General features: G+C 43.5%; 1 protein-coding gene across 2 annotated transcripts in view; it reads left to right on the top strand.

The window, feature by feature from the left end:
* The window catches only part of Snx1 (sorting nexin 1), a 39,015-nt gene that overhangs the window by 12,467 nt on the left and 12,574 nt on the right, over positions 1 to 13,974 (top strand). For both annotated transcript variants that reach the window (XM_015998003.3, XM_006979318.4), the window contains exons 2-5: positions 2,480 to 2,591; positions 6,973 to 7,100; positions 7,616 to 7,682; positions 11,909 to 11,952. In XM_015998003.3, the coding sequence (XP_015853489.1) occupies positions 2,480 to 2,591; positions 6,973 to 7,100; positions 7,616 to 7,682; positions 11,909 to 11,952 (351 nt within the window). The remainder of the gene's footprint in view (positions 1 to 2,479; positions 2,592 to 6,972; positions 7,101 to 7,615; positions 7,683 to 11,908; positions 11,953 to 13,974) is intronic.

Genomic DNA, 13,974 nt, shown 5'->3' with positions numbered 1-13,974 from the left:
TTTTCTTTAAGTGGCTTTGTTCAATTTTTTTGTTATTGGTTTTAAGTTAAACTTGAGAACATTATGCTATAAAGGCTACCTGTGCCCTGGGTTCTCCCCAGTAAGATTAGTTGGTTCAGTATCAATACAAATCAACTGAAAATAAATTTAAAATGTTTTTTGCATATGGCATGTGGTATATGAGTGTGTGTGTGTGTGTGTGTGTGTGTGTGTGTGTGTGTGTGTGTGGTGTGTGTGTGTGTATACACTTGTGGAGGCCAGGGGTTGGTGGCATCTACCTACCCTGACTGGCCTGGAACTCACCAGGCTAGCCTCAAACTCACAGAGATCTGCCTGTCTCTGCCTCTTGAGTGCTGAGACTAAAGGCATGCTCCACCAACGCTTACCACTCACTTCTTCCCTTTCCACCTTTTTTGAGATAGTCTCCTCACTGAAGAGCTCTGGAGCTCACCAATTGGCTAGACTGTCTGGGCAGCAGACCCCCACAATCCTGTCCCTGCCTGCTCGTCACTGTGCCTGGCTTTTTAAGTGTGTCACCGGTGAGGATCTGAAGTTGGTTCCTCATGCCTGTGTGCAAGCACTTGACTTGCTGAACCATCCTCCCAGCCGTGAAAGATAGTTATAAATTTACATATAAATGTACATATAAACATACTTTTATAAAAAGAACTACAAATAAAGATCAGGGTAATAGTGCGTCAACTACCTTCACTTGTCTTAGAGCTCAGCCATGGATGATTGGATGTGGGCCCCGAGGGAATCTGAGAGCAGTTCTCTCTTCTCACAGGTCATTGTTACCTAGCTAACTAATAGCCCGAATCTTATTTAATCATGGTTTCCATCAAACTTGTGGTCAGGGCTTGCAGAGGGTGGGTGGAGGAAGACAGGCAGGGGACAGTGACCTGGTTGTCCTGGTAACTTATTCATCTGGACCTTTGGCTTGCTTAAGAGGGGACAAGCTGCTGTTCTAATGCTATTTCGTAGAGCAGTGTTAATCTTGAACCCTCTAAGATCAGATGGTAGATCAGAAGTGGAGCCAGATTTACTCATCTACGTATCACAGGGATAGACCCTTTGAGGTGTTTAAAAAGGAAATTCTGACAGGCCTTCCATCTTGCTTTAGCATTTCCTCGTTAGTGCAGCTGTGCCCAGGTGCCTCCTGAGTTTTCATCTCCAGGTTTCTATCTGAAGAGGCTGGTCCCTCTGGGAAAGAGGTGGAACCAGGGCTTCTGAGGTCTTAGGGAGTGAGAGTGAAGGGAGGAAGTGGGTGTATGGGGAGGGTGGCCAAGTGGTGTTTGAGGCCGGAAGTGCTAATTTTGTTTTCATTCTGCTTCTTTGTCTTCTCAGAAGTAGTTCCGTTTTGTTCTTTAGAATTGGGAGCAGCTAGAGGAGGGACCACTGTCTCTGACAGATGAGGATATTCTCTGAGCATCTGCCACTGAACCTCAGTAACACAGAACAGCCCCCGTACAAACATGATTTGCTAATACAAATCAAATGCAGCTACAACTTTCTGGTGAGGAAGCTGTTTGCATGACAAACTCAGAGAGTATCCCGAAAGATCTGTCATTTCACTTTGTTCTTTTGGGTCAAAAAAGGCCTGTCCAGGGGACAGACTCCCTCAGATTAGTTAAGGGAGTGTTTTAGGAAAAGTTCCTTTGGTCAGCTCTTTTAACTGCCTTGGCCGTAGGGGCTGACTTCAAAGCCTGCAGTACCACAAGCTGGCTTTCTGTCCTGTGCCGCACAATCCGGCTTTGTTCACTCCTGTACCGGCCTGGGGATCCTCCCTACCCTTGTTTGTGACTCTGCACTGAGCTTTTAATAAAGGCCAAGGACCAACTGTGTTTTCACTATGTGACTATTAGGCCAAGCATGATTGGTCTTATTCTTCCGCCTACCATAGAGTGTGGCTAAAATTTCTGTCCATGTGAGTTCCAGATCAAAAACTGAACTGTATTTCTTAGCAGCATTAGATAGAAAGTGTTATCTCTTCCTGTGTTTGTCAGGTGGGTTAGGAATCTCTAAGCTTCAGTTAACAGTTTAACCAACACCTCAAAGGAAGCCTGGGACCAGAGCTTGAATTCTAAATTCCAATGTGGTGTGCTTGTCACCAGAATACGCCCAGTCAGCATTTGAAATGACAAAGGTCATCAGCTGAGAAACAGAAATGCACTGGGACAGATTAAATTTTTTCTGTGTATCCATATCTGTGCTGGTAGCTTGTGGTTTGGGGTGTCATATTCCAGCAAGATTAAGGTTATAAAAATTAACCCTAAATCGCATGAACTTAGCCCCATGGTCACCTGAGCAACAGCACTCTCAATTCTAGCAGCCATTTGTCACTTACTGAGCTGGCTAACTAGCAAGCCGGGCTTCCTCTAAACACCTGTGGGACAAAGGGACATCACAATCATTTTCCAGGTAGGCTGAGTTTGTTTTTAATGGTTCTGTTTTATTCAGAGTATCTCTTTGTTTTCAGAGTCAGCCCCAGTCTCCAAAGAAAACCACATCCCTTTTTCCTATCAAAAATGGTTCCAAAGAAAATGGGATCCATGAGGAACAAGACCAAGAACCACAGGACCTCTTTGCAGGCAAGTAGAGACTCAAAGTTTAGGCACCTTCTATTCACCTTTATTAAGTTATGAATTATTAAAGTCAAATCCACCATACATATACATAAGTCTGAAAGCTTTAGCCCAGCACAATGGAGGTCTATGTCTATGATCCTAGCTCATGGAAAGTAAGGCAGGAAGATCAGGAGTTCAAGGTCATCCTTGCTACTTAGCAAACCAGCTGAGACTTTGTCTCAAAAACAAAACAAAACTACAACAAAACCCCTAAACAATCAAACAAACAAATCTATTTTTTAAGTACATGAGTTAAATTATTAAATGTCAGAAATATGGTAAGGGAAGCTGGGTAGTGGTGGCACATACCTTTAATCCCAGCATGAGACAGAGGCAGGCAGATCTCTGTGAGTTTGAGGCCAGACTGAGTTCCAGGACAGCCAGGATTGTTTCACAGAGAAACCCCTGTCTCCTGTCTTGAAAAACCTAAAAAAAAAAAAAGAAAGAAAGAAAGAAAGAAAGAAAGAAAGAAAGAAAGAAAGAAAGAAAGAAAGAAAGAAAGAAAGAAAGAAAGAAAGAAAGAAAGAAAAGAAAAGAAAAGAAAAGAAAAGAAAAGAAATGTGGTCAGGGGAATTATAGAAATAGTATGTCACAGGAGCTCACAAAAGTATGAGGTTACTGACCATTGCTTTTATTTGAGATATATAGTCTGTGTAGCTTGGCCTAGAACTCTCAAACTCTCGATCCTCCTGCATCAGCTTCTCAAATAGCTGGGATTACAGATACATGCTTTCACTCTTGACTTTAATTAATCTGAGACACTATTTTACTCTGTAGCCTTCGCCAACCTGAATTTGCTGGCCTCAAACTTGTGACCATGTCTCTGCATCCCAAGTGCTAGAATATATATAATATAAAATATAGGGGGGCCCATGCCTATCCCTTAGAGTCATGAGAGACAGAGAGACAAGACTAGAGTGGGTGGAATATATGTGAGTCTTATATGAATTTGGCTTTAGAGGGAAAATTGAAAGTTTGTTTAGATTTTAATATTTTAAACTTGAATATAAAAGAAAATATCCAGGTGATGAACTGTCTGGGGAAAGAGAGAATTGTACAGCTGTGTGTGGTGACTCATACCTGTGATCCCAGGTACTCAGGAGGCTAAGGCAGGAGAATTTTTACAAGTTCCAGTAAGACCCTGTCTGTAAAAGCAAAGCCAAAGAAGGAGAGCTGTAGACATCCGTAGAGATCCTGTTCCTAGAGCTGGTAATGGAAACTACTGTGTGAGTGAGGTTTTCGGAGGAAAAAATGGTAAGGAAAGAGAGACAGACTGAAGATAAGATCTGGAGAGGCCCCTCCCACTAGGACCATCTGAAGACCATGAAAGGGACAAAGAGGCTTGGAGAATGTAAAGAATTAAAAGTTTCCGCTCCAGTTGGTCTCTGGCACATGAACAAGTACACAGTGCATTCTGGTAGTCATATTTTTAGGGGGAAGAGGGGTGAATTAAAGAGAACTAATAAAATATAAATAATCGCTTGTCATTAATTGAGTAGTGTATTAAGAAGGTAAACTCTCTGTCTCTGAGCCTTTGACATTTATGTGATCTTTCCTTCTACAACCGGAAATCTTAGTGCTGCAGTTATCCCAGGGACTGGCTTTCTCTACAATTGTGTAAATCTTACAGATTTTCTCAGCACAATCATTCTGGTTTATGTCATCTGTTACCAGCTTTACAAGCAGCCAGTTGTTGCTTCACTACTGAGAAAGGAGCATACAATGCCCATAGAAAGGAATGCTCTGCCGTGAGACATCCTGTTTAGGACTTGAGCAAGCTTTAAAGCTCGAATTTTATTTCCTACACAGTTGCCACAGTACTGATTGGTCCCTTTGGTCCCAGAGGCTTTCCAAACATATCCCCACTAGGAGTGCAAGGGAAGAAGCCCATGTTTTCATGCTTGGGCATCTCTCGAAGTCATTTTAATGGGAAATGCTCAGCTTTTTAAAGGCTCTTACTATTCCAGCAAGCCATAGATATTTTCTATTTTCCATTCTAGGGACTGAGTCCAGGGCCTTTGGGTATGCCTAAGTAAGCTCTCTGCCGCTGAGCTGTCTTTTCACCCCTTTGTTTGGTTCTAAACTGGATTCTACTGTATAGCCCAGGCTGGCCAAGCTCTAGCCTCAATATTTTGTGATTTTTTTGTTTTGTTTTGTTTTGAGACAAAGTGTCTTTGGCTCTCAAGATCTCTCTCTCTCCCTCCCCCTCTCTTTCTCTCTCTTTCTCTCCCCCTCTGCCTCTCCATCACTCTGTGCCCCGAGCTAACTTCAAACTCATGGTACCCCTTCTGCCTCAGCAGCCCAAGTCTAAGGTTATAAGCATGAAGCTTGGATAACGCCATGCCCATATGAGACGGGGTCCTTTAATGTGGCCCAGGATGTCCTCAAACTCCCTATCGTTCTGTTATCCTACTTCAACTTCTTAGGAATTTTCTTTCATGGTGCTGGGAATGGATCATAGGTCCTCACGTATATTAGGCAAGTGTCCTTTCACGGAATTAGGTCCCCAGCTATCTTAGTTAGGGTTTCTATTGCTGTGATGAAACAGCACAACCAAAAGCAGCTTGGGAAGGAAAGGATTTGTGTTTGATTACACCTCCATACCACAGTCCATCATCAGACAGGGCAGGAACCTGGAGGCAGGAGCAGATGCAGAGGCCATGGAGGGGTACTGCTCACTGACTTGCTTCTCATGGCTTACTCAGCCTGCCTCTCTATAGAACCCAGAACCACCAGCCCAGGGATGGCCCCACCCACAATGTATTGGCCCCACATCAACACGAAATAAGAAAATACCCTGTAGGCGTGTCCACACCCTAATCTTACGGAAGTATTTTTCAGCTGAGGCTTCCTTCTCTTAGATGACCCTGGCTTATGTCAAACTGATATATAAACTAGACAGGACACCAGCCATTTTTTGTTCGCTTGTTTGTTTGAGACAAGAACTCACTAAATTGCTCAAATGGACCTTGAATTACCAATCCTCCTGCCTCAGCCTCCTGAGTAGCTAGATTTAAGGTCTGCACTCTGAACCTGGCTGGAATGCTGGGATTACAGGTACAACCTATCACACCCAGTTCCACCCAAAGGTTTTCAATGAATAGTTGATGTTTGACTGCTTAGTCTCTTGTGTTGGATCTCATGCAGTGAACCACCTATACAAACTGAGCTGGCTTCTTGTTTCAAAGACCTCACAACCTAACACACTCATTCTGTGTGCTGCTTCCTGTTTTCTGCCCCCATGGCAGGATCTTTTGCAGAAATGATTCACTTTCAGTGGTCAGCACAGTAATCTAAAACTGCCTATGGTTCTGCCTAGCTCCCCTTTAAAATCTAGAAAGAAAAGGAAGCAGCTTTCTCTGTAGTCCCCAAGACTAAACTGAATACATAACGGTCAGACCCGAAAGTGGATATTTATGTTTTTCTTTACTAAAAAGAAAAACAATGAACTGGTTGGGGTTAAAACTTCTAGCTTCATTGCTCCACATTGGAAGTGCATTTGCATAAGAAATTTTACTGTCTAAAAATGGTACAGAATGCTATTTTAGAAGTCGTTTCTCTGGAACACTTAGAGAATGAGTTGTTCCGCTCACCTGCGTCTTCTCCAGAGAGGCGGTTCTTAAAGAGCAGATCTTCACTCTGAAAACTGTTCTGATCAGAAGTGGGTTTTGGTTTGTTGTTGTTTTGATTTTTTTGAGATAGGATTTCTCCGTGTAGCCTTGGCTGTCCTGGAACTCACTTTGTAGAGCAGGCTGGCCTTAAACTCAGAGATCCTCCTGCCTCTGCCTTCCAAGTGCTGGGATTAAAGGCGTGCGCCATCACTGCTGGCTCTGGCTAGTTTTTAAATTTTCAATGTAACTCTAGTGTACCAAACCCCCTTTCCAAAGCATTACTGTGTGTTTTCTAGTTAATGAGGCTTCCTCTGATATGTACTGGCCTGTTCTGTAATGCTGTTTATAAAGTAGATGACCAAAAGTGCTGTCTTGTACAAACTACTAAAACCAAGAGTAAATGAGTTTCATGGAAGCTTTTGAGTGACCACTCCCAGGAGTAAAATTATTTGACCTATTTATTTTGGCGGTGGAGTCTTTTTGCTACATCATTGTCTTTTTGGCCAAACAGTTGCATCTGGGAAGAAAAAGAAGAGCTTGCTCTACCAAACCTGTGATAAGTAATGCTCCCCCTCAGTGTCGTCTCCTTTGAGTCATGTAAAAATTTCGTGGCTCTTGTTTTTTTGTTGTATTGGGTGCCTGCCATTTTCTTGTGGCCCTCACCCTGTAGGACTGATGTTCAGCCTTTGAAAACCCAGTATTGATGCCCATTTTAAAATATCAACTGTTTTCAGATGCCACAGTGGAACTATCCCTGGACAGCACACAAAATAACCAGAAGATGATGCCAGCCAAAACACTTAGTTCTCATTCTCCACAAGAAGCCACAAATTCTCCTAAGCCGCAGCCAAGCTATGAGGAGGTAAGAATATGCACTGCTGGTCTTCTGACTTTTGTCTTTAGGACTGTGTGCTCCTGGTCTGGAGTTCATTTGGCTTTGAACCTGAGAAAACATTTACAGCTCCTGAAGAAGACCTATGGTTAATGCACAGCCAGAATCCAAACAAGAACTCTTTCTTAGACAGTGTCTGTTCCCCAAGGACAGCATAAAGGTTTCCACTGGTCACTGATGCTATTTACTGTCAGAAGCTCCCATAAGCTGAAATACAGCCTTGCCCAACCCCTCTTTACCCAAAAAAGGCCGAGTCTACCAAAATCCTATAATTATTCATTATCTCGAAAATAAGGGTTTAAGGGAATCAATGTGAAAGTGATCTGTGAACTGGTTCATGACTTAAACTGTGGGCATTAGTTCACTAGAGCTACTGGGAATGGCCAGAGCTGAATACTGAAAACACTTTATTATATTGACAGGTGTTGAATACTGTGTGATGTCTAGCCTTCTTCATGTGAATTCTCTTCATTTTCTTTTAAAAGCTAGAGGAAGAAGAACAGGAGGACCAGTTTGATCTGACAGTCGGTATTACTGATCCTGAGAAGATCGGTAAGGTCCTTTGGACTCTTGTGATGTTGTCACAGTGGGCCCTAACTAGCTAGTCTGGGAGTGGCTGTCAACAGAGCTGAACCAGCAAAAGCGATGTGCTTCATCAGTATCTTTCCTGGAACTAAGCTCCTTGAGTACATTACTTGGATTTTTTTCCTCTTATCTTTAGGAAGAAAAAACAGAGACGTGAAATATAATTGCAATCTTTAAAAATGCAGATTTGGGGGCAGGGGTTGGAGAGATGGCTCAGCAATTATGAGCACTTGACTGCTCTTCCAGAGGTCCAGAGTTCAGTTCCCAGCAACCACATGTTGGCTCATCTGTAATGGGATCAGATTCTTTCTTCTGGTTTCTGGTGTGCATGAAGACAGAACACTCGTATACATGAATAAATAAATTAAAGAAAAAAAAAAAAAAACTAAAACAGGGGACCAGAAGATGACTGAGGGCCTAAGGACACCTGCAGCCGAGCCTGACACCTGAGTGTGATTCCCAGAGCCCACATGTAGAAGGAGAGAATCCACTCTGAAAGTTGTTTCTGACCTCTGCATGAGTATCTTGGCATGGCCATGCCCACACTCATATATATAAACATAAAATTAATTAATTAATAATAAAAAAAAAACTCAAACAGGGGCTGGAGAGATGGCTCAACAGTTACGAGCACCCACTACTCTTGCAGAAGACCCAGTACCTAAAGTGGGTGCCTCACAACTGCCGGCTGTTCCAGCAGGGTGTTGATGGGCATCTTGTTCAGTTCCTTCACCTATCAGAAGAGGGAAGGGAGGACCAAAGAGAAAGGAGCATTCCTGTTAAGGCAGAGTGTGGTATACAGTGAAAGTAGAACCAGGGCATTGGGGACATATCTAGGAATCTCTTACCTGATAGTCTAGAACTAGAAATATTCCTTACCACATTAATTTTAAGCTTAGCTGCTGAAATCCTTAGTAGAATAATACAAATTCCAAGTGGTACTAATTGTTTGAACATTTACTGCTGTGATTTTGAACAGGAGAGCAAGTGTGTTAGTTACGTAGGCCTGCTGTCGCACAGAACCACAAACTTGCAGACTTAACAATTGAAATAAGCTAAGCAGCCGGGCGGTGGTGGCGCACACCTTTAATCCCAGCACTTGGGAGGCAGAAGCAGGCGGATCTTTGTGAGTTCGAGGCCAGCCTGGGCTACCAAGTGAGTTCCAGGAAAGGCGCAAAGCTACACAGAGAAACCCTGTCTTGAAAAAACAAAAAAAAATAACAAAAAAAAAAAAAAAAAAAAAAGAATTAAGCTAAGGGTGGTGGGTCACACCTGTACTTCCCACACTTGAGTGCTGAGGAAGGAAAGATGCCATGAGTTTGAGACTAACCTGGGCTACAAAGTGAAAACCTACCTCAAAGCCCAGCAATGGTGGCGCATGCCTTTAATCCCAACACTTGGGAGGCAGAGGCAGGCAAATCTCTGAGTTTGAAGCCAGCCTGGTCTACAGAGTGAGTTTCAGAACAGCCAGGGCTACACAGAGAAAAGAAAAAGAAAGGAAAAATAAACCTATCTCAAAAACAAAAAAAACCCAGATTTTCTCACAGTTCTGAGGCAAGAAGCCTCAAAATCATGGTGTGGGCATGCCCCTGCTCCTCTGATATCATGGTGTGGGCATGCCCCTGCTTCTCTGATATGGTGTGGGCATGGCCATATTCCTCTGATATCATGGTGTGGGCATGGCCCTGCTCATCTGATATCATGGTGTGGGCATGGCCCTGCTCATCTGATATCATGGTGTGGGTATGGCCATATTCCTCTGAAGTCATAGTGTGGGTATGCCCCTGTTCCTCTGATATCATGGTGTGGGTATGCCCCTGCTCCTCTGATATCATGGTGTGGGCATACCCCTGCTCCTCTGATACCATGGTGTGGGCATGGCCATATTCCTCTGAAGTCATAGTGTGGGTATGGCCATGCTCCTCTGAAGTCATAGTGTGGGTGTGGTCCTGCTCCTCTGAAATGATGGTGTGGGCATGGCCATGCTCCTCTGATATCATGGTGTGGGCATGGCCCTGCTCCTCTGAAACTGGAAGGGAAGGAAGGTCCTTGCCTGTCTTCTGCCTTCTGAGTCTGAGGTGTGCATTGGCTTGAAGATGCATCATTACCTTGTCATCATTGTCCCAAGTCATTCTAAGTGTCTCCACATCATCACTCCTCTAGGAATGCCAGTCTGAGTTGCCCTATTGTTTTAAGGACGACAGTCATGTTGGACTTGATCCACCCTAATGACCTCATTTTAATGTCATTATATCTGTGAAGACAATGTTTTCAATAAAGTCATGTTATGAAGTACTGACCCCACACTCCAGAGCTCACAAATCAGATCTGAACACAGATTGCTCTAGGTGCTTCCATCCCCTTTGTTTATATTGTCTGGATTCTTGGTCATGTTGATTTCAAGAAACCAGCTAATTAAAACATTTTTCTATCCAAGACACAATCTTTATAACAGCATGTTCTGTTTATGTGGGCTCTTTAGTCAACATGTGCTTCTCATTCCAGCACACATCTAAATAAATTAGAATTGTACATTTACCAGGGCATCCTATTTAGAGACTTGGCAATTTGCATATGACGTCTCCAAGTTGGAAGTTATTTCAGAACTCTGTGCATTGTCAGACTGTCATGTGACCAGGCTACTTTCAGGTTTCTGTATCATTAGCCAGGTACCTCTTTTCACACATACTGCCTTGTCTGGAGACCCTGCAGGGTACCTAGAGGTCACACTTGGCTAATGTGCTCTGTGGACATGGGCACTTAGACCTCTTCCTTGTGGAACTAGACATTACTCTTCTACTGTGAGTGAAATTTTCATTAAACTTAAGGGGTTTTTGTTGTTGTTTTTCAAGACAGGGTTTCTCTATGTAACAGCTCTAGCTGTTCTAGAACTCACTTTGTAGACCAGGCTGGCCTCAAACTCACAGAGATCCACCTGCCTCCATCTTCCAAGTGCTGCGATTAAAGGTGTGTGCCACTACGCCCAGCCCAAGAATTTTTTTGTAAATGAATAGTCAACAGCCTTGGTATCAGGCAGTGTATTGTAAGTGTTTCACTGTATTATAAAGGTGCCAATCAGTGTAAGGTAATTTCTTTAGCTTAGCTTGTAAATCCTATTTTGCAGCACTCTTTTTGGTAGGTATTGGTGAGATAAGACATGCATGCTTTCTATTTCTGTGTAGTTTCTAGCTTTGTGTGTGCATGCCTGTGCGTGTGCACTTACAAATAAAAGCAAGCATTTTCACCCATCACGATGGAATGATGTTACAGTATGTGAACCCTGCTGGTCCAGTTCTGCCCCTTCTCGTGGCCCCTCACTCCAGAATCAGATCAGAAGCAAAGGCAACTGGGAATTGTTGACTTAGGCTTTCCTGTTTCATGAGAGGAGAAACCAGAGACAAGGGAAAAAGGGGGAGGGGGGATCTAAACCCCATGGTCCAGCACTGGGGCTTTGTCTGGATTCCAATCTATGTCTTTTCAGGGCTCAGGAAGTCAATAGAGCCTTTATCTCCCTAAGTGGTCTAGGTCAGGACACTACCACAGAGAAAACAGTTGCTTGAATCCCAGATTATTTGACAGTCAAAGGCTTTTTCATAAATATAATTCCTCCAGGAAAGGGAGATTTTTGTGACATCAGGCAGCCCAAGTGTCTTCCTGCCAGGCCCTTTGCTCTGGGTGAACATGCTGGATCAGAGAGGTCAGTGTCTTCCAGCACCAGTGGTGGGGTCTCTGAAAGAGCAGAGCAAGCCTGGAGCTAGCTTAGGGTAGAACTGCTTGTTTCCTTTTCCATCAGTCGCTTCCTTCTCCTGCTTTATACAGCAAGAGAATTGTTTGGTTTGGGACAGATGTGTGTAACCAGCCCAAATATTGGCATGGTAACAACTGATGAATTGTCAGTATCCAGTGCTGCTTTGTGGAGGATATAAATGAAGCCTGGCTTTGGAACAGGGCACTGACTCTCTTGTCTAACTCAAACTGGGGCCCAGCCAGCATCCGTGGGGGCATGTGTGCCACACAGCCCCCGAGGCACAGGAAAAACTGGATTTTAGGATTACATATAAAGCCTGGAAATGAAACAGGCCCTTCTAACAGAAGGCTCCTGTAGCTTATGGCCTCTGGTTAAATGTTATGGATTAGCTTTCCTTACTTCAGGTAAAGGAATAATTTTCTCCTGCTTTCTTGTTCTCCCACAGGGGATGGGATGAATGCCTATGTAGCCTACAAAGTCACAACCCAGGTGAGTTCCAGTGACACTGCTGATGACCTCAGCAGACCTGACTGCCCACACGGAGTTGACATTTAGGTTATTTCTGGGTATCTTTTGGGGTTGTTTTTTTTTTTTTTTTTCCAGTATTCTCCTATTTACTCAAGCCATAGCAAGTCTACATTGCCCTGGTAATTATTTTATTTTATTTCATGTATATGAGTGTTTGCCTGCATGCCTGGTACCCACAGAGGCCAGAAGACGGTGTTAAAAACCCTGGGAACTAGAGTTACAGGTGATTATAACCTGTCATTTGGGTGCTGGGGACTGAACCCAACCCAGATCCTCTGGAAGGGTAGCCATTGATCTTAACCTATGAACCATCTCTCTAGCCCCCTGCCTTGGTCATCTTAACTAGATACACTAGACTAGGCCTTCCCATTATTCTTCCAGAAAGCTAATATTTCAGTGTGAAACTTTGCAAGGTTTAAGATGTACAGCATATCTGACTTTTACCCCATCCCTCAGGGACTATGTGACTGGAGCTAGTTTAATGGATTACCTCCAATGAAGAATAATCTGTTTACAACTTTTCAATTCTTGGACTAGACAAGGTGGCCCACATCTGTAATCCCAGCACTAGGGAGGCAGAAGCAGGAGGATCAGGAGTCTGAGAACAGCCTGAGGTACTTAATGAGACCCTTTTTCAAAGAAACAAAAATTATGTATATGTGGCCAGACGGTGGTAGCCCACACCTTTAATCCCAACACTTGAGAGGCAGAAGCAGGATTTCTGTGAGTTTGAGGCCAGCCTGGTCTACAGAGAGAGATCCAGGACAGCCAAGGTACATAGAGAAACCCTGTTTCAAAAAACTAGAGGGGAGAGGAGAGAGAGAGAGAGAGAGAGAGAGAGAGAGAGAGAGAGAGAGAGAGAGAGAGAGAGAGAGAGAGAGAGAGAGAGAGAGGCGCTATGTATATACACTCTCAGAAGTGAGGAATTTGGGGTGGTTGCTGTTGAAGACAGGATCTCCTTATTTAGCCCACACTGTCCTCGAGCTCTGATATACTTGCCTCAGCCTCTTGGTGCTGAAATCCCAAGTTCGCACCATCACATCCAACACAAAGCCAGGCTGTCCTGGAACTTATGATCCTCCTGCCTCAGTCTCCCAAGTGCTGAAATCACAAGCATTTGCTACTGTACCTGGCTTACTTTGAATACTTTCTAAAACTTTTGCTCCTCATCTGCCCCTTTTTATTAAATACAGTTTTGTTACTCTAGTAAAACAGAACCCTGAACCTACCACAGTTTTAGATGAGTACCATTGGTTCCATCAGCTGTTTGTCCTTCCTGTTTGTTCCTGTCATAGCCACTGCTTTATACCTCAGAGTAATCTCATTTCCTTTATAAAAAGTCTTTGCATGTGTATCTTTAAGTGATGTGATGCTTTGCTTTAAGATTCCTAAAAATAATCTGCTGAAAATAGTGATTCATTTTCTTAGCATGATTTTCCAGACCTATCCCTTGTTGGGAGTAACAAAAAAATGGTCAAAAGTTCTCATTGATTCATTTCCTTGCCAGTAACTGGTAGGGCCAACCTCTGCAAATTTTAAAAGTTATGTCTCCTAGTGTATTCCCTAGCTTTCCTGCCTTTTTTTTTTTTTTTTTAAATTAAAAAATGTTAGCCAGGCGACGGTGGCACACGCCTTTAATCCCAGCACTTGGAAGGCAGAGGCAGGCAGATCTCTGTGAGTTCGAGGCCAGCCTGGTCTACAGAGTGAGATCCAGGACAGGCACCAAAGTTACACAGAGAAACCCTGTCTTGAAAAACCAGAAAAAAAAAAAAAGTTTATATGTCTGAGTGATTATATGTTTATATATATGTCGGATCGCCTAGGACTAGAGTTACAGATGGCTGTGATGCACTGTGTGGTTGCTGGGAGTTGAACCTGGGTCCTCCAGAAGAATAGCCACTGCTCGGAACTGCTGAACTATCACCCTAGCCTTTTTTTTCTTTTTCTTTTCTTTTTCCCCTTTTACCGGGAGGCTTCTTTGTG

The sequence above is a fragment of the Peromyscus maniculatus genome, chromosome 7, assembly GCF_049852395.1.
Source record: "Peromyscus maniculatus bairdii isolate BWxNUB_F1_BW_parent chromosome 7, HU_Pman_BW_mat_3.1, whole genome shotgun sequence".
NCBI lineage: Eukaryota > Metazoa > Chordata > Mammalia > Rodentia > Cricetidae > Peromyscus > Peromyscus maniculatus.
This window is presented reverse-complemented; position numbering and strand designations above follow the sequence as displayed.